The sequence below is a fragment of the Arabidopsis lyrata genome, assembly GCF_000004255.2.
Source record: "Arabidopsis lyrata subsp. lyrata unplaced genomic scaffold ARALYscaffold_7, whole genome shotgun sequence".
Lineage (NCBI taxonomy): Eukaryota > Viridiplantae > Streptophyta > Magnoliopsida > Brassicales > Brassicaceae > Arabidopsis > Arabidopsis lyrata.
This window is the reverse complement of record NW_003302549.1, coordinates 12,265,963-12,286,196: the sequence shown is the minus strand read 5'-3', so window position 1 is coordinate 12,286,196 and position 20,234 is coordinate 12,265,963. Positions and strand designations below refer to the sequence as shown.

The window sequence follows — 20,234 nt, the reverse complement described above, 5'->3', positions numbered from 1 at the left end:
TAAAAAATTAACTCAAAAGATATCATATTAATTTGTATTTTATAATGTAGATATCTATCTACGTATTATTTACTGTATGATTGCAACTGTTTAGGTTTCAATTTTCGAAGTATAGATACGAAAACATACATTTTTTTTAAGTAACGATGTATGGTGAATTTTAAAATTTTGAATATTTTACTCCGCGGTATACCGTGGATCGATTTATCTATAACTAAAAATTTTAAATTTTAAGTTGTACTTGTTTTGTTAATATTGTATGTTTTGTTTTGTGTTTAAGGTTGTATAATTGTATTTTGATTGTTAATTTTATGATTTCATCCGTGATATACCGTTTGTTATTAATATCGACCCAAATCTGTCATCCCATATAAACCCGTCTATATTATACCGTATTAGTGTTATAAAATCCAAAAAAAAAATTATTATTGCTATAAAATCCAATAATTTTAGGATATCACCCGTGGTATACCATTTCTTGAATGATTTTAAATTTATACTACTAATATATATTTTAAATTTATCATATAAAGTATATGATTTTTCTATGTGAATATTTTGATTATTATAAATTAGTAGTTTTAATGTTATACAAAATGTTAATATAAATATTTGCTATAAATCGGTTTTATTCATATTTTGTGGAGTAAAAAATTCACAACATTTTTTTTTGAAGATATATGGAAAGATTGTGTAGAGATTTTTAGAAACAATTAGGCAAGATATCGTTTGGTTAATATCTTTCATTTAAATTTTGTAAAACTAAATAATAAATGTCAATGGCATGGACTCGTAAATAAGGTGGAACTCCAGGATTTATTTCATAGTTGTACTTCAAAAATATATATATAGATTTATATATAAAATAGTAAATTATAATTTATGCATGTACTTAGCTATATATATCGGGGAAGAGCGGATATCCCCAAATTAAAATTGTAGGTATTTGTGATTGGCTTCGTTTTTGATCAATATCAATTTTTAGTACATGTTTTGCTTTGTAAAATGACGAATATCCGGATTTTACGATTCGAATAACGGATTATATGAAATCTAGACGGATAATTTGTCAATCCTTAATAAATACTATTATGCGTGAAAAACGATTGTGGCAATTTGGCGCTTGAATAATAATAAAGATTTTTTTTAGCAAAGAATAATAATAATAATAAAGATAATTATTTATATTTCTCAAGAAAAGACAAAAAGTTCCGTCGAGATGATGATGGACCAATATCTTATATTACAGATTAAAAAAAAAAAAATAGACTCATGTCTTCAGGTCCACCACTTAGTAGTCGTAGCGTAAATATAAAAAATATAAACCCTAAATTCTTCTCGAGAGCCGAATTTTTCTCGATCTAAGTCGCGTCGCCAAAAAAAAATGAGACCTGATGATGCTGGAGTTCCCCAAGTCCGCATAAGAATGAGGCTTCTCACTCTCTTTCAAGTTATCCAGGAGATCGTGGCCGAGGTTGAGGATGTGTTTGTCAACAGAGATGTTGACCATGATGGTAGACTGGATGTAGAAGATACGTCCAAGGCCATTTATGGGCTACAATACTTGTTCAGTGGGGAGCAGACTTCCCAGCTGATAGCAGAGATGGATGAAGACCGTGATGGTTATGTGACGCTGAAAGAGTTTAAAAGGAGTTTTTCACCTCCCTATGGGTCAATGAATATATGGTCGGCATTTCTTCGTGCAGACTCAAACAACGATGGTGAGCTTTTTTTGTCTGAGTTCCACAAAGCTCTTGTTGTATTACCAATTAAAAAAGTAAAGAACAAAAAAGAATAAGCTCAGGTCCACAATTGTAGTTCTAAGTGTTGAAGAAATATTCATAGCGGAGGAGTCTTCACGTCTGATAACTTAAACACAGAACCTGCAATTTTTAAGACGTTATCTTTAATTGACAAGTTTGTGGATAAAAAACCGAAAATGAGAGTCATCACGATGTAAATTAAACAACGATCAATTCAATGTTCACGGAGCTAAGTAGTAGTCTCGATTAATGGGTTGTTTGTACAAATTTTGTATAAACTATTCATAAGTTTAGTTAAATAAATAACAAAAACCCCCCATTAATCGAGAAGTACAATATTGAAAATAATCTTGGATTTGATCAAATTTACATCACATCGCCATTACAACAAAAAGCAAATTAATTAACATCATTAATAAGTGTATAATTTGATTTATAGATTTTTTTAATCTATTAGCGAGTAAAGTTTATTATAAAGAAAAGGAGATATACTACAATAACCTATACAATATCATAAACAGCCTAAATAACCTATCTAGATTTTGAAAAAATTTTACATAATATTTTTACGATATTACCCTTAAAGATTGTGAAAATATCTTGGAAAATATTCACTGAAGGGAGTTATACTACAATAACCTAGAAAATATCATAAACAGCCTAAGGGGGGTGTATTGGATTAAAGATTTTAAATGATTTGAGAGAATTTGTATATTTTAGGTTTTTGAGAGACTTGAGTAGGTTTTTAAAATATAAGGTTGATTTGTTAGATTTTTTTGTTTTAAAAATGGAAAAATGATTGGTGATTCTGGTGAGATTTACGGGATTGATTTATTAGTTTTGGAGGATTTTGGGATCTTAGAAAAAAAAGAAGAAAAACTGGGTTTAGGCCTTCTCACGTTGGAAGACCTAAAGTGTCAAGCATCAAGCGTCAAGCTAAACGTCAAGCTAAGCATCAAATTGAGAGAGATCACAATCCTTTCCTTGCTTCCTTTACTTATGAATCAATGAATCCGATTATTGAAAGCGTTTCTTATTTCACAATTGAATTCCTAATTTTGAGCATATTAACAATGGGTTTCTGAAAAATAAACCATTCATAATGTTTATCACTTCGAAATTGCAATCGCTCAATTTCCCAGATTCATCAATTTGTATTGGTAGTTTCGTGCAAATACATTCCCCAGTAACATTTGCCAGTTTTTTTTTTTTTTTTTTTTTTTTTTTTTTTTTTTTTTTGACTCTTATTAAAAACAAATTCTCTCAAATCACACCTCTAGAAGTGTGATTGTTTTATTATCATTTTCAACTAAAAAAATATCCAAAGTCTTTCAAAATCCGTTTTTAATTTTTATTTTTTAAAAAATGTTTTGTTTGAATAACAGTGGATTTGATATGATGTTTGTAAATCCTTGATTGAATAACAAGGGATTGTAAACTATTTGGAATGATTTTACATAAATTTCAATTTCAATAACATTGGATTTGAGAAGAGATTTTAAAATCATAAATTGAATAACAGGTGATTTTAATGAAAATCCAAAATCTTCACAAATCCAAGTTTCAATACACCCCCCTAAATAACCTATCAAGATATTATATATATTTAGAAAATAAGGGAATAATAAGTATATATTATGAATTGATTTTAATTTAAATGTAATGATTTATATAAACGTCAAAGCAAGTATCTTATAAGGGTAGATTTGAAATTATCAAAACTCGACATAAAAAGAGAGTTTTTTTTTTTTTTTTTTAACACCTTAAACTTTATTAAACGGTATAGAGTTGATACAAGAAAGGAATCAGAGTAGAAGGAGGAACAGAGTATACTTTAAAAGATGAACTAATAGAAAGAGCTTAATGAGCCATCTTATCAGCTGCACTATTCTTTTCCCGATTGACGTGATCCAACGATGAGAGAGGAAGCTTTGCCATCCAATGACGAATATCGTAAAGAAGAGAACCTATCTACGAATGATCTTCACAACTATTAATGATTGAGATCAGTTCCTTATTATCGCCTTCAAACCAAACTTGTCGCATACCATGAGCCCATACTATTTGAAGGACATGGAGGAAACCTAAAGCTTCGGCATGCAGCGGAGACATAGCTGAACATAGTTTTGCGCAACCCGTGAGGAGAACTTTCCAATTACTATCCCTTATCAACCAACATGTGTTTGTGAAAGATCGTCCTTGCTGAAAACCACTATCAAAGTTGCACTTAAGCCAACCGTCCGGAGGTGGTGACCATTGAGAGTTTCTGTCCCTGGGGTGGTTTCATTGGAAATGATTGTTTCGTATTTCCGCATGATTAATATTTTCTTCCAGCCACGCATGATTAAAATTATGTAGGGAAAAAAAATGAAGTGGGTTATCATAGCTATTTCTTTTGAAAAGTAGGTTATCCTAGATAATTTTCACTAGAAAAACACCATTATTAATTTTTTAGAAAGATAAACTGTGTTTTTTCTCTAGAGAGACTCCGATTATTCATCCAAGATAACCCTTTGTTTCTGCACCGTTGTTTTCCCCGGCCGGCGTCGGCTTCTCCGGCGTTGGCCCTTATCACTTTTGCTTCTACTTCTAATTGCCGCATAGTTTTAGAATACACTCGGCAATGAATCCCAAGACAATTGGGATTGTTCGTCATCCAACCTCTCATCGCTTTTCTCTCCTTTTGTGAGGGTTCCTTTCCGACCATGATCCGGCAAAGATATCGGAGCAGTGCCGGCGCCTTTCCGCTGAGGATCTGTCCAAACGGCTTCCTTTGGTTCACGATTAAAACTGTTCTTCACCACTACCCTAGGATAGTTAAATTTGACATCAATTTTCCCAAATCGATAGACAAAATGCAATCTCAGATTTGGGATCCTGGAGCATCATATGTCGGATCAGAAAAGGGTGCGATTAAATCCTAGCCACTGTTTATTACTAACAACCGCCTCTTATTCTCGACGGTTAAGACCTTGATTCTCATTCTCCTTACGGTGCCGATGTTGGATAAGCTTGAATTTAGACTTGAGAAATAAGTTTTTTGTTAAAAGATAATTATGTATATTTTAGGAGTTATCTAAAATATACTCCTAATCAAAGTAGGATTAGGTCTATGAGTTTTTTATGTATAAATATGAGTTACCAAAGTGGGGTAGACCATAAGAGATTGAGAGAGAGTTTTATGTGTTTAAGGTTTTTGAGAAAGAGAGTTTGAGAGTTTGAGTTCTTGAGATTAATAAAGAGAGTTATTCTTTAAAGAGTTGTTCTTATATTGTGTTTGATTATATAATTGGTATCAGAGCGTTGCGATCTTCTTGGGAGCAATGGCGGAAGATGCACTGGTTCTCGTAGATCCAAAGAAAGGAGGAGGGTCTACATCTATTCTTTGTCCGATGCTGAACACCACCAACTACACCGTATGGGCGCTGAGGATGAAAGCTGCACTAAGATGTCATGAGGTATGGGAAGCTATTGAACCTGAAACAGAGGCAGAAGTAGTAGACAAAAAGAAGAACAACACGGCTATCGCGCTGTTGTTTCAGTCAATACCAGAGGCACTTGTTCTGTAGATAGGAGATTTGGATTCTGCAAAGAAAGTTTGGGATGCTATAAAGTCGAGACATGTGGGAGCTGAACGAGTCAAAGAAGCACGTCTTCAAACACTTATGGCTAACTTTGAGAAACTCAAGATGACTGATACAGAGAAAATAGATGAGTTCGCAGGAAAGATGGCAGAGATATCTTCAAAATCTGCTTCTCTTGGAGTAGAGATTGAGGAATCTAAGATGGTTAAGAAGTTTCTTAACAGTCTGCCTCCTAAGTTTATTCATATAGTGGCTTCATTAGAACAGGTATTAAACCTTAATACCACCACTTTTGAAGACATTATAGGAAGACTTAAAACGTACGAAGAAAGGATTGTTGTTGCAGAGAATGTACCAGAAGATCAATCAAAACTCATGTATGCTAATTCAGAAACACAAACGTTTCAAAACAATTGGTATGCAAATAGAGGTAGAGGTGGCCGAAGAGGAAGAGGTAGAGGTCGCTTTGGTTACTCGCAAGGTAATGGTTACCAACAGAACAATGAAGGATACAGAGACGCGAGCAAGATAACTTGCTATAGGTGTGACAAATTGGGACATTACGCATCGGACTGCCCTGACAGGTTGCTTAAACTCCAAGAAACGCAAGAAACCAAGAATGATGACACACAAGAGGCCGATGCACTAATGGTACATGAAGTTGTATACTTGAATGAAAGGAATGTAGTTCCAAATAAATTTGAAACAAGTTCAGGTGTTGAGAATGTGTGGTATTTGGATAATGGAGCTAGCAACCATATGACGGGAATCTTAGCTTATTTCTCTAAGCTTGATGAATCATTCACAGGAAAGGTGAGGTTTGGTGATGATTCTCAAATTGACATCAAAGGAAAAGGCTCAATTGTGCTTGTAGCAAAAAATGGAGAGAGGAGAGCTTTACACGATGTATATTATATTCCGGACTTGAGAAGCAATATTGTGAGTCTCGGCCAAGCTACGGAGTCGGGCTGCGATGTGAGGATGCGAGAAGATTACTTGACTATGTATGACCGAGACGGAAAGCTATTGGTTAAAGCAAAAAGGTCCAAAAATAGGCTCTACAAGGTTATCATGAGAATTCTGATGGCTAGAAAATTCCAAGAGCTTCCCATCTCCGGCAAACCTTTAGTCGTTGAGAGTCCGATGACCAATAAGAAGACGAATAAAAGTAAGAGAGAGGAGAAACTGAGTGAGAAGAATAAGAAGAAGGATGTCCCGGAGAAGAAGCTAGAAGCTGAGGAGTTAAGTGTTACCAATGGAGGAGAAAGTGAGCAACCGAAGGTTGTTATGACTGGGAAAGATGTGGAAGAAGCAAAGTACGCAACTTTGAAGACTTTTGCTGAATCGAATTTGCCGGAGAATGTTTTAGAGAAGCCATCTCCGATTCAGTCACATAAGTGGCCAGTTTTGTTAGATGGTCGTGATCTTATCGGGATTGCAAAAACTGGGTCAGGTAAGACATTGGCTTCTGGGATTCTTGCGATTATGCATGTGTTAAAGAAGAATAAGAAGATTGGTGGAGGATCAAAGAATGTTAATCCTACTTGTTTGGTTCTTTCTCCTACACGAGAATTGGATGTTCAGATTTCTGATGTTTTGAGTGAAGCTGGAGAACCTTGTGGTGTGAAATCAATATGTGTATATGGTGGAAGCTCTAAAAGGCGTCAAATAAGTGCTATTCGATTTGGAGTTGATATTGTCATTGGTATGCATGGTCGTTTGAGAGACTTGATTGAGTCTAATGAGCTTCGTCCCTCGAAAGTTTCCTTTGTGGTATTGGATGAAGCATATCAAATGCTTGATATGAGTTTCGAAGAACCTGTTCGGTTTATATTGAGCAAGACAAATAAAGTTCGTGAGATGGTTATGTTCAGTGCAACTTGGCCTTTGGATGTTCACAAATTGGCGCAGGAATTCATGGATCCAAACCCAATCAAGGTAGTCATAGGCTCCGTAGACTTAGCCGCCAACCACGACGTTACGCAAATCATTGAGGTCTTGGATGAACGTGCGCGGAAGCAGCGACTTGTTGCCTTACTAGAAAAATACCATAAATCTCAAAAGAACAGGGTTTTGGTACTTGCTTTACAACAAGGTGAAGCCAAAGGGGAGCATTATGCAGATAAGAGTACATTCCATGGCAAAGAGGAGAAAGATTATCAAGGAAGGTCTTGGATTAAGGCTATGAGGAAGGAGATTTTGGAGTTAGGATATCTTGATGACGGTTATAATTACTTGGAGCATTTGAGAGAGATTAAGAATCCTGGTGGTGGTTCTACTTTCTATGCGGATTCTAAGTTTGAAGTTGATCACGTTGAGTCTTCTCAAGAGAAAGGTAAAGACAAAGCAGAGCCCACCAGAGAAGTGATGGTTGACAAAGAGAAAAAAGCCAAGGCTGGAAGTGACAAAGAGAAGGAAGGAGAAGAAGAAAAGGAAGGACTGAAACTTGAAGATGAGACCGAAGAAGAGAAAAAAAAGAGGGAAGAGAAGGAAGAATCTTTCGAGAATCTCTGCAAGACGATTAAGGAAATTCTTGGAGACAAAGTTGAGAAGGTTGTGGTCTCAGACAGGATTGTGGACTCTCCTTGCTGTCTAGTAACTGGTGAATACGGATGGACTGCGAACATGGAGAGGATTATGAAGACAGAGGCGTTGAGAGATAGCAGCATGAGTGGTTACATGTCGAGCAAGAAAACAATGGAGATCAACCCCGACAATGGTATCATGGAGGAGCTTAGGAAGAGAGCTGAAGTTGACAAGAATGGCAAGTCCGTTAAAGATCTCGTCATGAAGCTGTTCGTGACAGCTTTGTTGACTTCTGGATTCAGTCTTGATGAACCAAACACGTTTGCTGCTAGGATTCACACAATGTTGAAGTTGGGTCTGACATTGATGAGTGATAAGAAGATTTCAAGCTTAAGGGGGAGATTGTTGGATAAGCTTGAATTTAGACTTGAGAAATAAGTTTTTTGTTAAAAGATAATTATGTATATTTTAGGAGTTATCTAAAATATACTCCTAATCAAAGTAGGATTAGGTCTATGAGTTTTTTATGTATAAATATGAGTTACCAAAGTGGGATAGACCATAAGAGATTGAGAGAGAGTTTTATGTGTTTAAGGTTTTTGAGAAAGAGAGTTTGAGAGTTTGAGAGTTTGAGTTCTTGAGATTAATAAAGAGAGTTATTCTTTAAAGAGTTGTTCTTATATTGTGTTTGATTATATAGCCGAAACGTTCCGGTGATGATAATGCTTCGCCCTTCTCGTGGTTTGAAATCTCTGATCCGCCGGTTCATATCTTGAGTTTTGGTGATTTGCTATTTATCTTCAAAGTTAAGAAATTGACGCTTACAGATGGTGTTGACGGTGATCACTTCTCGGTGTATAAACCGAGACATGCACACGCTGGTTCATGCAATTGGTTTATTCTTCTTGTTCAAGCAAACGTAGTTAGTCTCATTATCAAATACATTAACATTATTTACTCTAATGAGACTTATAGACTTTCGCTGATGTACCATGGTTTTACTATGTTGAAAATACTTCCAAATACTTTATGGTGGCATTGGATCGATTTATTATAGCAACATCAATGCGTGAGAAAACAATGTGGACTTTCTAAGGAACATACAAAGTCATTGCCGGAATCATCAAGTATATCGATTTTAAGAAGGCGACAAGATTTAGAATCATCTCCAACAACACTAAATCAACATTTCCTAATTAAAGTAATGCCAAAGGCATTTTGGAGTTTTAGAAGCAAGCTGATAGCCAACAAAAAATATATGAAGGGCCGGGGGACTTAACAAATTACATCTGTTGCCTATAAGTCTACCAAAAGCTAGCTGGGTACGTACTTCCACTCTTTTATCGAAATTGTTTCAATTTCCTATATTTGCGTACAACAGTTGTATTGGAATGTTTCTGTATTTTGTAAACACTTTTTGATATCAATATAATTGATTTAACGGAGAAAAATTTTAATTTTCTTTACAAACTTCAATGTTAAAACACTCGAAAACTTTTGGTTGGAATAAAAAAGGAGAAATAGATGTTCCGCCAAATGTGTGACAGAGCAAAAACTACTAAAACTGAAAAATCCTCTCAAAATCCATGTTTTATTAACTACCATTTGAAATATAACATTTATAATTTATTTTTTTGCATACAATTCGTTCCGCCAAATGTTTAATTTTCATTTCGTTCGCTAAACGTCGTCTAAAATTGGCCATTCTTAACACGTTACATCATATTTTGCAAATATTTAGCTATTTTAATTTGCTGAAAAAAAAATTCAATCACGAATATCACAGCATGATTACAGTTACACAATATACTATATTTAAGATAGAATTCAAGAGCACGAAAGGCAATCGTTCTACCATGTCATTGGCTTATAATTTGCCTCTACAAGTACTATAGAACCTAGAGCATCTTTTGTTATTCAATGACACGTTCTCTCGACTCTCTCTGTAGTACAATAAATAGTCAAGAGCAGCTTCATCGTTTGAAATAAGCTTTTGAATTTTTTATAATTTAAATGTTAATATTTTAATATTAAAAAAGAATGGACTACTAAAAAACAGACACATGGAGGAAAAATCTCTTAAAATACCTAGCAACGTATTACAGAATTAAATTATTATAATATATTTAAATGTTACGCTCATGCATGTTGCTTTGTATTGACTATATAGGCCATTAATACTAAACCGGCCAACTTGTTCAGACTCTGATCTTCTCTTATAGTATATATATAAATATTAAAAACAGTGGATCCTATATGAACACTATACAATTCGTTATTATTTCCAATGTCTCTGTCTTTTATTTAAGAGTTCTGAATTAAACTAACAGTGGTTCTGTGCCATTCTCAATGAAGAACTCCATTTGTAGAACAACAAAACAAAAACTCTTTATATAAACCGTTCCTTCTTCAACTTTCCTCTATCTTTTATTCTCATATGAATCTCTCTCATCTTCACTGTTCTTTTCTTAGAAAATAACATTACCCGTCTCTGGTTCTTCACTAAAAAGAGTCCCGTTTTTCTAGTTGAAATTTTTTCTAAAATATCAAATACCAGTAATGTCGTTGCTTGTTTTTCTTTTCCAAGTTATAGCTTTATCGGTCTTGTTCTTCTCCGAGGTGTGTCATGCCGGTAAAAACATTCCGGCGAATTTTGTGTTCGGAGATTCATTGGTGGATGCCGGAAACAACAACTACTTAGCCACATTGTCAAAGGCTAATTATGATCCTAATGGGATCGATTTTGGATCACCTACTGGGAGATTCACCAACGGAAGAACAATCGTCGATATCGTATGTAAGTAATAATTCTATAATTATCTTATACGAATAATAGATTAAGTTAATAGTTAATACACACAAGTTTCCATGCAATGTTCAAGCCGTAATAATAAAGATTGTATTTAATGTTAACATTATACTGCTCGTTGACTTTCCAACATGTAACAACGTTCTTGTATTTTGGACCGGTTCGTTTTAAAGCCAAGTTTTGGTTTATTTCTTATACGGCTCGATCGGTAACCGGAAATTTTGAAAACTGCAGATCAAGCATTAGGTTCCGACGAATTAACTCCACCGTACTTAGCACCAACAACAAGAGGATATCTCATTCTTAATGGCGTTAATTATGCTTCTGGCGGAAGTGGAATCCTCAATTCTACGGGAAAAATATTTGTAAGCATATTTTTATTCTATTTCTTATTCTTCACACATTTATTTTTATATATTACATGTTACAAAAAATTTGATTACAGGGAGAGCGTATAAATGTGGATGCACAACTAGACAACTTTGCAACGACAAGACGAGACATAATTTCTTGGATTGGTGAATCCGAAGCGGCTAAATTATTCCGGTCAGCAATTTTCTCGGTTACGACCGGTTCAAACGATCTAATCAACAATTATTTCACCCCGGTGGTGTCAACCGTTGAACGGAAAGTCACATCTCCCGAAGTCTTCGTGGATACAATGATCTCAAGATTCCGATTACAACTCACCGTAATAATCGCTTCTCTAATTTCAACTAAACCGAATTAAAACCAAACTGGTTGATCAATAATTTATATGGTTTTGGCAGAGATTGTACCAATTTGGTGCGAGGAAAATCGTGGTGATTAATATTGGTCCCATTGGTTGTATACCGTTCGAGAGAGAAACTGATCCAACGGCTGGAGATGAATGTTCGGTTGAACCAAATGAAGTGGCACAAATGTATAATATCAAGCTTAAAACCCTAGTAGAGGATTTAAACAAGAATCTACAAGGTTCAAGATTCGTCTACGCTGATGTTTTTCGCATTGTTTATGATATCCTACAAAATTATTCATCTTACGGTACGTAATCTCAACCATTTGATCTCTTAATAATGCTATGTTACTTATTTTATATTTTAACTTATGAATTTGGTAATTTGATATTGTAGGTTTTGAAAGTGAGAAGATTCCGTGTTGTTCATTACTTGGAAAAGTAGGTGGGCTTATTCCATGTGGTCCATCTTCAAAAGTATGTATGGATCGTTCCAAATATGTGTTTTGGGATCCTTACCATCCTACCGAAGCTGCTAACGTCATCATTGCTCGGCGTCTACTCTCTGGCGACACCTCTGATATATTTCCAATCAATATCTGGCAACTTGCTAACCTCAAGATAAATGCATGAACCGTAATAAAGAAAACCTCATCTATATAGGGTTGGGCCGGTCTGCTATTGGCATTTGCATTTTGATCTAGTTAAGTTTGCTTCTTTTTTTTTTGTCTTATGATACATTTTTATGCTTATGATATATGTGTAATCTCTTGAAAGGTTTAGTGTAGCTGGCTTTCGAATGTTGAGACATTATATTTCTTAGTATTTTTTGGTTAGGTTTATATATCTAACCAATGATAGAAATTAAATATATCCAACATTCTTATGTTCTTTTGAAAAGCATTTTAACTATAGTGTTTCAAGGTTCATTTTGCTTCAAAGGATAAATGTAGTAATGCATCTAGTTTCAACACCAATCGAGACTCTTCTAGTTAATCTCGACCTTCTATCTGTTCGAGGAGATCCTACACGTCCTCTAAGCCCTAAAAACCTGCATATCTCTTCAGCCACTATCATTGATGCTCCTCCATTAAAGCCAAACGACTAGAAACTCTACAACGTTAATTCTCCTTTATGTTGAATGATTTCTTCCCTTTCTTAGTTTGTTCTACATCGTTGGAGGTCATCTATCTCAAGCCTATATAAGCTCTAACACTTTTTACTTTCAATTCAAGCTTTTTATTAATAAGAAATTTCAGTTTGCTGCAACACTTGTGTCTTGAATCAAATCATTGTTCTTGCGAATTCTAGGTAGTTCGTGGAATCAAACCACTTAAGTTTCATGTAGAGTCTCTGATCCTCGCGAGGAATAGCCTTTGGATCATATTCTCTAGCACTCGGTGTTGTGGATTCAACATCAAATCGGCTACTTCATCATCATCACCACTTCCGCATAGTTTTAGCCTTTGAATTTGCGAGTCTTGTGTTGGTGGAATCCGAGGCTTGCATCAAGTGGGAATCATCATTGAATAACTCCTTCGTTTGTACTTTGATTGGGCCGATTTCACTTCAAGATTTTTTGTAGTTGAGATAAGAACGTATTCCAAGTGGTCGTCGAGCTGGAAGAGTTGATCTTGGGCTACATTCGGCCTGGACAAGGATTGAAGATTTTCTCGGGACACCTTAATTAGATAGTTGTGGCCAGTACCAAGGTCGATGCTTGGTTTGATGTCCTTAAGAAAAAAAAAAAACGGATGAATTCTAAAAGGTAAATTCTTTTATCGATCTTACCGACAAAAATATTGTTTTTAGAAAACTCAAAGCAAAATTTGAGAACAATGTTCGGTTTTTCTTTGTTTTTTTTTTATTCGATTGGGATCATGAGATGATTTTTTTTGGATATTTCTAGGTATGCTTTGATTGTAGTGAGAAGAATCCGACATACGCATCGGTTACATACGGCATTTTTCTCTGCATTGATTGTTCAGCCATTCATCAAAGCCTCAGTGTTCATATCAGCTTCTTCAGGTAAACTTGTAGCAATTTCTTGATTCTGGCTAGGGTTTAATTGGGGCATGATAGGTTTTTAGTTCTTAAACTGTAGACTCGAGTGTGGGTTGAAATTTAAATGTCAGTTCCTTACACTAGTGGAGACTGATTAAAATCTTCGATAATATTTTCAAAGTGGTTCTCTGTCTTATTTGATCGATTAATAGCAAAAAATGCTAATGTACGTTCTCATTTTTCTTTTTCCAGTTGGTATAATAGATCAACGAATTTAGATTCATGGAGCCTTTAGCAGCTTAGGGCAATGATATTTGGTGGAAACTACCGCGCTCAGGTGTTCGTCAAGCAACATGGATGGACGGACGATGGCAATATTGAGTCTAAGTACACTTCAAGAGCTGCTGATTTGTATAGGCAGATTCTTGTTGTAGAAGCTATTGCAGAAGATACTACTACTGGTCTACTGGAACCGTCTAATGGGTGGGTTTTTCTTATTCTGTCAAGGAAGAGTTATTGATGCCACTTCTTGGCCATGTTGCTCCACCAAAGTAATCATCATGTTTCTTAGCAGATTCCGGAATGGACAGCTCGTCGATAGTTAAAGTAAGCCCGTACGTGTGTTTTAGTGACAGCATTGATCATCTAGCTAATTACTTTCATCTTTTAACTATTTTGATTACTAGGTTGAAGAATGGGACTAATTTGATTACTAGGTTGAAGAATCAGATGAAGCAAGAAAGAGGTTCTCAAACGCAAAGTCCATTTCTTCTGCTCAGTTTTTTGGAGATGAGATGAAATCTGCTGGTCGTGATGAATCAGAAACTACCCTTGAGGTAAGTAGAGATTTGCCATCATATAATGATGTCAAACACTTGTTGCGATATCACTGTGATGTCTCTTTGATTCGATATGTTGACAGGGGAAGAATGATTTCTGGTCGTTAGTGAACAAAGCAGCATGCGAAGTGAAGGAGAAGCTCTTGTCGAAATCGAATCATCATCAAGATAAAGTGAATGACCTCCGTAGGGAAGTGACAATCTTGATGGAGATACTTCATGCCCAAGATGCTGATGCCATCCCTCTTGTAACCCGGCAGAATTGGGCTCACTTACTGTGTACAGAAGTAATTCTTACCACGCAGTCGATTTAATCTATCTTGGGTTCTTGAGCTTTTAGTGTTACCATAATTATTCTGATAAACGTATTTTCTGGTTGGCCGTTCTAACAGGCCGGTATGCTTGGTCGTCAACACACAGATTGCCCCATACTTAGAAGTGCTCAAAACGATGCGGGTAACTTACTGCGGGAGTTAATTGGGTCGAAAGGGTCAATTATGATATAAACAACATGTAAAGTTGTCTCAAGTCGAATTTGTAACTCTTGTTTAGATCTCCAAACATGTTAAGTTGTCGAACTTTTGTATCCGAAGTTTGGTCGACGACCAGAAAATCACCTTCAACAGAACAGTCTATATTTAATAAAACGTCAATGTATAAATAACAATCTCATGTATTGAGTGATTCGTTTTATGTTATGTTTGTATTTCATGGACAACAAATTTGGGTATTTTCACTGTCCAAGGATATTTATTTTTATCATATCAAACACAAATGAATTCGTTCTTCACCGTCACATGATGAAGATTAGGCATATAAACCGGATACGGTTGGCTTGGTTAGAAGAATTTCAGGTGACCAAATTTGAACTCAAATTTCTCTCTATTCATTCTGAGTTTTTCTGATTAAAAAATTGCACACTTAATACAAAATGACAAATACAAAAGTTTTATAGATTAATCTGGTTTTGGATAATAATATTATTCAATTAAATTATTTTAATGTTTTGATGTTTTACGCTCATGCATGTAGCTTTGTATAGACTATATGCCATTGATACTAAACCGTCCAACATTTTCAGACTCAGGGCCGGCCCGCAGGACAGGCCACCCAAGCGGTGGCTTGGGGCACCACAATTTTTTTTTTTTTAAAAGGTTTTTTTTTTTCTTTTTTTTTGGTAAAAAGGCCATAAAATGAAAATATTTGGTAGAATCTAAAGTCTTTTTCGAAAAAAATAAATAAAATAGGGCCCAAACAATTAAATTTTAATGTAATAATATTCAAAATATCATTATTTTTGTATAATTTACTAAAAATAGGTAAAAAAAAAAAAAATTTAGCCCTAAAACTTATAAATATATTGGGCCACATTTTATTTTTCGTATAGGGCCTCACAAATGCTCGGACCGGCACTGTTCAGACTCTGAATATTTCTTAAAAACAGTGGATCTATATAAACACTATACAATTCGGTATTGGTCATTTCCAATGTCTGTAAATTTCAAGAGTTCCGAATCAAACTAAGAGTGGTTCTGTGCCATTCTCAATGAAGGACTCCATTTGTGGAACAACAAAACAAAAACTCTTTATATAAACCGTTCCTTCTTTAACTTTCCTCTATGTTTTATTCTCATACGAATCTCTCTCGTCTTTAATGTTCTTTTCTTAGAACATAATTATTCGTCTTTAATTTGGTTCTTCACAAGAAAGAGTCCCGTTTTTCTAGTTGATATTTTGGCTAACATCAAAATTTCTTATACGGCTCGATAACCGGAAATTTTGAAAACCGCAGATCAAGCATTAGGTTCCGACGAATTAACTCCACCGTACTTAGCACCAACAACAAGCGGATCTCTCATTCTCGACGGCGTTAATTATGCTTCCGGCGGAAGTGGAATCCTCAATTCCACCGGCAAATTATTTGTAAGCATATTTTTATTATAGTTCTCTTATTCTTCACAACCTTTTTATTCATTGTTACAAAAATTTAAATATAGGGCGAACGTATAAATGTGGATGCACAACTAGACAACTTTGCAACGACAAGACAAGACATCATTTCTTGGATTGGTGATTCCCAAGCGGCTAAATTATTCCGGTCGGCAATTTTCTCGGTTACAACCGGTTCTAATGATTTAATCAACAATTATTTCACTCCGGTCGTATCAACCCTTGAACGGAAAGTATCTCCAGAAGTCTTTGTAGATACAATGATCTCAAAATTCCGATTACAACTCACCGTAATAATTCTCTTCTCTAATTTCAACTAAACAGAATCCAAACCAAACCGGTTTGATCAATATAATTTATATGGTTTTGGCAGAGATTGTACCAATTGGGTGCGAGGAAAATCGTGGTGATTAATATTGGGCCCATTGGTTGTATACCATTCGAGAGAGAGTCTGATCCAACGGCTGGAGATGAATGTTCGGTTGAACCAAATGAAGTGGCACAAATGTATAATATCAAGCTTAAAACCCTATTAGAGGATTTAAACAAGAATCTACAAGGTTCAAGATTCGTCTACGCTGATGTTTTTCGCATTGTTTATGATATTCTACAAAATTATTCAATCTTACGGTACGTGATCGCTAGCATTTGATCTATTAATAATGTTGTGATACTTATTTCAGATTTTGACGTATGAATTTTGTGATTTGATATTGTAGGTTTTGAGAGTGAGAAGATTCCGTGTTGTTCGTTAGTAGGAAAAGTAGGTGGGCTGATTCCATGTGGCCCATCTTCTAAAGTATGTATGGACCGTTCCAAATATGTATGAACCATATTACGTAGGGTTGTGGGGTTGGATATTGGCGTTTGCATTTTTATCTAATTAAATTTGTTTTTTTTTTTTGTGATACTTTTGATCTGCTCTTTAATTCTTTTGATATTTATGTAATCTCTTCAACGGTTTAGTGTAGGTGGCTTTAGAATGTTGACACATTATATTTTTTAGTATTTTATATGGTTAGACAAACTTAATCTTTTTAATATATCCTAAAACAGCCAAATATTATGGGAGTAAGCTTACAATTCGTGCTATCGTTTGTAATTAGAAGTTCCTCTAATTTAAAATTGGTTTGGCTTCTCTATTTATCTTCTTCTTCTATTATAATCGAAGTACGAGAATACAATAGCTTCATTACACATTTACACAACATAAAGGTTTCAAACATATATCACACAACATCAAAGTTCAAGCACATAAAATTAATCACACTACATAAAGTTTAAACACACATAACATCAGAACAAGTTTAAGTCTAAGAGAGAGGCTAAATAAATTTTATGTCCATTTGGTTGCGATGGAAATTATGACGTAGATATTGGTTCATCAACCGTAACTCAAGTTCTAAATGTTGCATTCGATTCTCTATATTTTTTTTTGCTAAAGCTTTCAATTTGTCCCTTTTCCTCGTTGAGTAACGTTAGCTCGTCAATGTTTTCCTCGTCAACCGTAACTGCTACTTTTTCAATCCCTCTCGTAATGATTTAATTCGGTTCAACTATACTCGTGTAGAAGAAAATCAATTCATTTAATTATAAAACACTAGACAAAGTATCCAACAAGATTGTTCCGAAACAAGTTATAGAATTGACCAAATAATATAAAATATCAGGAATTATTAATAAGTTAATTTAATTGCGATTTCGTTAATACATTGAGATAAATTATACTTAAGTTACTAATAATATAAAGATTCTGTGGTGTAGTGGTTATCACGTTTGCCTTACACGCAAAAGGTCTCCAGTTCGATCCTGTGCAGAATCATTTTTATATAATGGTAAATTCTTTTTTACAACCAGAAAATCAGTTATGTTTCCGTTTAAAACAAAAGTCCTCAGATTCCTAAATTAAAACTAGCAATGTCCAAAACCAGTAACAAATGTTGAGAAATGTCAAACATATTCATACTAGCAGAAAAAAATGGATGTCACATATATAATAGTTAAATAGACGAAAACTATAGAAAACATCATACGAACTGTCAGAATAAATTCTCAGGTGAAATTCTTAATCACGACATGAACAAGAACGACTTACCTACATTCACCCATTGATCTTGATGATGACTTCTAAAAATTTGTAAAAAAAAAAGTCAAACAATGATAATAAGATAACAATGTTCACGTTCTTTCAAACATTCAAATAGAAGTAACACTTGATATAAAAACATTCTGTTCAAAAAAAAATGTTCATGTTAAAAGTAGTTTCTGGCAATATTTAACTGGCAATTTCTTACATTCATAGTATTATATAGTGGAGTGTGATATTATATGTTCATTAGACTGAAGTCATGAACATCGAATAATTAATAGTACTTCCTTTTTTTTTTTTGTCGTCAAAACATTTATTAAAAAAGTGCGCCTACCAAAAGAAAAAAAAAAGTTCAAAAGGGCAACTTACATGGAGAATGATATAAACGTATTTTTTAAACCCAAATACTAAATGAACCCAATTATCTAAGAAAATCTATACTAGTATAATCGCAACACTTTTTGTGACGAGTGAGTAAAAAAATTTTCGGGTATATCGGATATCCGATCCATTTTAAAAATTTATTCACAAAAAATTTGTTGGATCGAGTTATATTTAACCCAACTCATACATCGGATATTCCATATTTAATAATTTAGATTTTTAGAAGATTTGATTAAGATTTATAATTATGATTCTCCTATCATCTTTGTTTGATTTGTTTTTAACTGTTTTGAATCATCATATAATACATAAAGTAAAAAAAAAATCAATTTTTTTTCTGCATATACTGTGATTCGAAATTTTAAAAACAGACATATATTATCCAATTGACGAAAATGTGTATTCAACGTTCTACATCGATTAAAATATTTAGACAATGATTCAGAATCATATCATAAATAAGAACATTAATAAAATAAATGAGTTTTTTGGCGGGACGGGTTTTTGAATCAACAATAATAAAAAGATTAAAATATCATTAATCCGCCGCTTCAATACGGATTTAATCCTTGTTTTTTTTAATACAAATCACAGGACGGGTTAAGAAATTACGGAACGGGTTATATTTTGGAAATGATTTATATGGCGGACGAATTTGAATCAATATTTATATACCGCTTTAATACGGGTTAAATCCTCAGTTTATTAATAATTATCTCGTGGACTCGTGGTATACCGTTACTTAATAACAATTGTAAACTATAATATAAATAAATATGTTATAAGGAGATACAATTTACAAAATATTTTTATACTAACTTTAAAATTAAATCATCCAGCGGTGTACCGCAGGTTAAAATCTAGTAATATGTAAAACATACACGTGATTGATTCTATCTAGGGTTCATGTTATAGAGGAGAAAACTACCGAAACACCATCAGTTGCTCATCGCCGATCTTGAGTTTGCCATCTTGACTAAGCCGATGACAATCCTAAAACATCATATGAAGGCTTCAATAACTTCTTCTGAAACATCCTTTTACATATTCAGCCGCAATAGATCTGATTACTTCTTGCCCTAATCTATCTTAATAAAGTCAGATCTAAATCATCTCAACCATATTCCTAGAAGGAAGCCACGCCAAAGACCTAATATAAGATCTACTTCATAACATAGACATCGAGGATATTACTCTAACATAGGAGAAAAGTTAAGTTGATGGTAAACGAGATTTAATCTTCAAACCCTGTAAATCGATGGCAAGGTGGGTAAACAAAAAATATCCAAGCTTAGCTAATCTAAGAAGGAAAATTAAAATCCGAAACAGATTGAAAATCAATCTGATATCAAATCTGATTTAAGATTAGTCAAAATCAGAAAATTCTCAGTTTAAATCGGAAAAACAAGAGAATTATAAACAAACAAAAAATCCGACTAAGTCGGAAAAGAAAAGATCGGAATCGCTTTCTCTCTGAAAGATGGGAGTGCGAGAAGATAATTAATAGTAATACTTCTTAAATACTATCATTTATTTCATTCATTCATAATAAAAAGCTAAGAAAATCG

The 20,234-nt window shown here is 34.2% G+C and overlaps 5 protein-coding genes and 1 non-coding gene across 7 annotated transcripts in view; 5 read left to right on the top strand and 1 right to left on the bottom strand.

Moving 5' to 3' along the window:
* Positions 1 to 1,384: 1,384 nt before the first annotated feature.
* LOC9304223 (probable calcium-binding protein CML26) lies at positions 1,385 to 1,798 on the top strand. Its single transcript, XM_002870127.2, has one exon. It carries the CDS (start codon positions 1,385 to 1,387, stop codon positions 1,796 to 1,798), a length of 414 nt encoding a protein of 137 aa, XP_002870173.1.
* A 4,632-nt stretch (positions 1,799 to 6,430) lies between these two features.
* LOC9306243 (DEAD-box ATP-dependent RNA helicase 5) lies at positions 6,431 to 8,649 on the top strand. Its single transcript, XM_021016989.1, has 2 exons — positions 6,431 to 8,277; positions 8,574 to 8,649. Exons 1-2 carry the CDS (start codon positions 6,431 to 6,433, stop codon positions 8,647 to 8,649), a joined length of 1,923 nt encoding a protein of 640 aa, XP_020872648.1.
* A 1,525-nt stretch (positions 8,650 to 10,174) lies between these two features.
* LOC9306242 (GDSL esterase/lipase At4g16230) lies at positions 10,175 to 17,076 on the top strand. 2 transcript variants are annotated; one of them, XM_002870125.2, is made up of 5 exons: positions 10,175 to 10,670; positions 10,917 to 11,047; positions 11,128 to 11,373; positions 11,453 to 11,708; positions 11,798 to 12,316. In XM_002870125.2, exons 1-5 carry the CDS (start codon positions 10,433 to 10,435, stop codon positions 12,031 to 12,033), a joined length of 1,107 nt encoding a protein of 368 aa, XP_002870171.1. In that variant the 5' UTR covers positions 10,175 to 10,432; the 3' UTR covers positions 12,034 to 12,316. The 2 variants fall into 2 exon arrangements, with proteins under 2 accessions (XP_002870171.1, XP_020872280.1); XM_021016621.1 differs by lacking the exons at positions 11,453 to 11,708; positions 11,798 to 12,316 and adding an exon at positions 16,567 to 17,076.
* LOC9304222 lies at positions 14,115 to 14,927 on the top strand. Its single transcript, XM_021016622.1, has 3 exons — positions 14,115 to 14,240; positions 14,327 to 14,530; positions 14,636 to 14,927. The coding sequence occupies exons 1-3, from the start codon at positions 14,199 to 14,201 to the stop codon at positions 14,747 to 14,749; spliced, it is 360 nt and encodes a 119-aa protein (XP_020872281.1). The 5' UTR covers positions 14,115 to 14,198; the 3' UTR covers positions 14,750 to 14,927.
* An 866-nt stretch (positions 17,077 to 17,942) lies between the features above and the next one.
* On the top strand, positions 17,943 to 18,015 carry TRNAV-UAC. The gene has a single exon. It is a non-coding gene; the product is annotated as a tRNA-Val (tRNA).
* A 1,575-nt stretch (positions 18,016 to 19,590) lies between these two features.
* Positions 19,591 to 20,234, bottom strand: part of LOC9304221 (glycine-rich cell wall structural protein) — a 1,350-nt gene continuing 706 nt past the window's right edge. The window contains exon 2 of the mRNA XM_002868103.1: positions 19,591 to 19,659. Coding sequence (XP_002868149.1) covers positions 19,591 to 19,659 — 69 coding nt within the window. The remainder of the gene's footprint in view (positions 19,660 to 20,234) is intronic.

Excerpts from the sequence above, each read along its gene's own strand:
- LOC9304223 (XM_002870127.2), top strand. The coding sequence starts at position 1,385 with ATGAGACCTGATGATGCTGGAGTTCCCCAAGTCCGCATAAGAATGAGG.
- LOC9306243 (XM_021016989.1), top strand. The coding sequence starts at position 6,431 with ATGGCTAGAAAATTCCAAGAGCTTCCCATCTCCGGCAAACCTTTAGTC. Across the intron at positions 8,278-8,573 it reads TCAAGCTTAAGGGGGAGATT|CCGAAACGTTCCGGTGATGA; the intron begins GTTGGATAAGCT and ends TTGATTATATAG.
- LOC9306242 (XM_002870125.2), top strand. The coding sequence starts at position 10,433 with ATGTCGTTGCTTGTTTTTCTTTTCCAAGTTATAGCTTTATCGGTCTTG. Across the intron at positions 11,374-11,452 it reads GATTCCGATTACAACTCACC|AGATTGTACCAATTTGGTGC; the intron begins GTAATAATCGCT and ends TGGTTTTGGCAG. Across the intron at positions 11,709-11,797 it reads ACAAAATTATTCATCTTACG|GTTTTGAAAGTGAGAAGATT; the intron begins GTACGTAATCTC and ends TTGATATTGTAG.
- LOC9304222 (XM_021016622.1), top strand. The coding sequence starts at position 14,199 with ATGAAATCTGCTGGTCGTGATGAATCAGAAACTACCCTTGAG. Across the intron at positions 14,241-14,326 it reads AATCAGAAACTACCCTTGAG|GGGAAGAATGATTTCTGGTC; the intron begins GTAAGTAGAGAT and ends ATATGTTGACAG. Across the intron at positions 14,531-14,635 it reads CTCACTTACTGTGTACAGAA|GCCGGTATGCTTGGTCGTCA; the intron begins GTAATTCTTACC and ends CCGTTCTAACAG.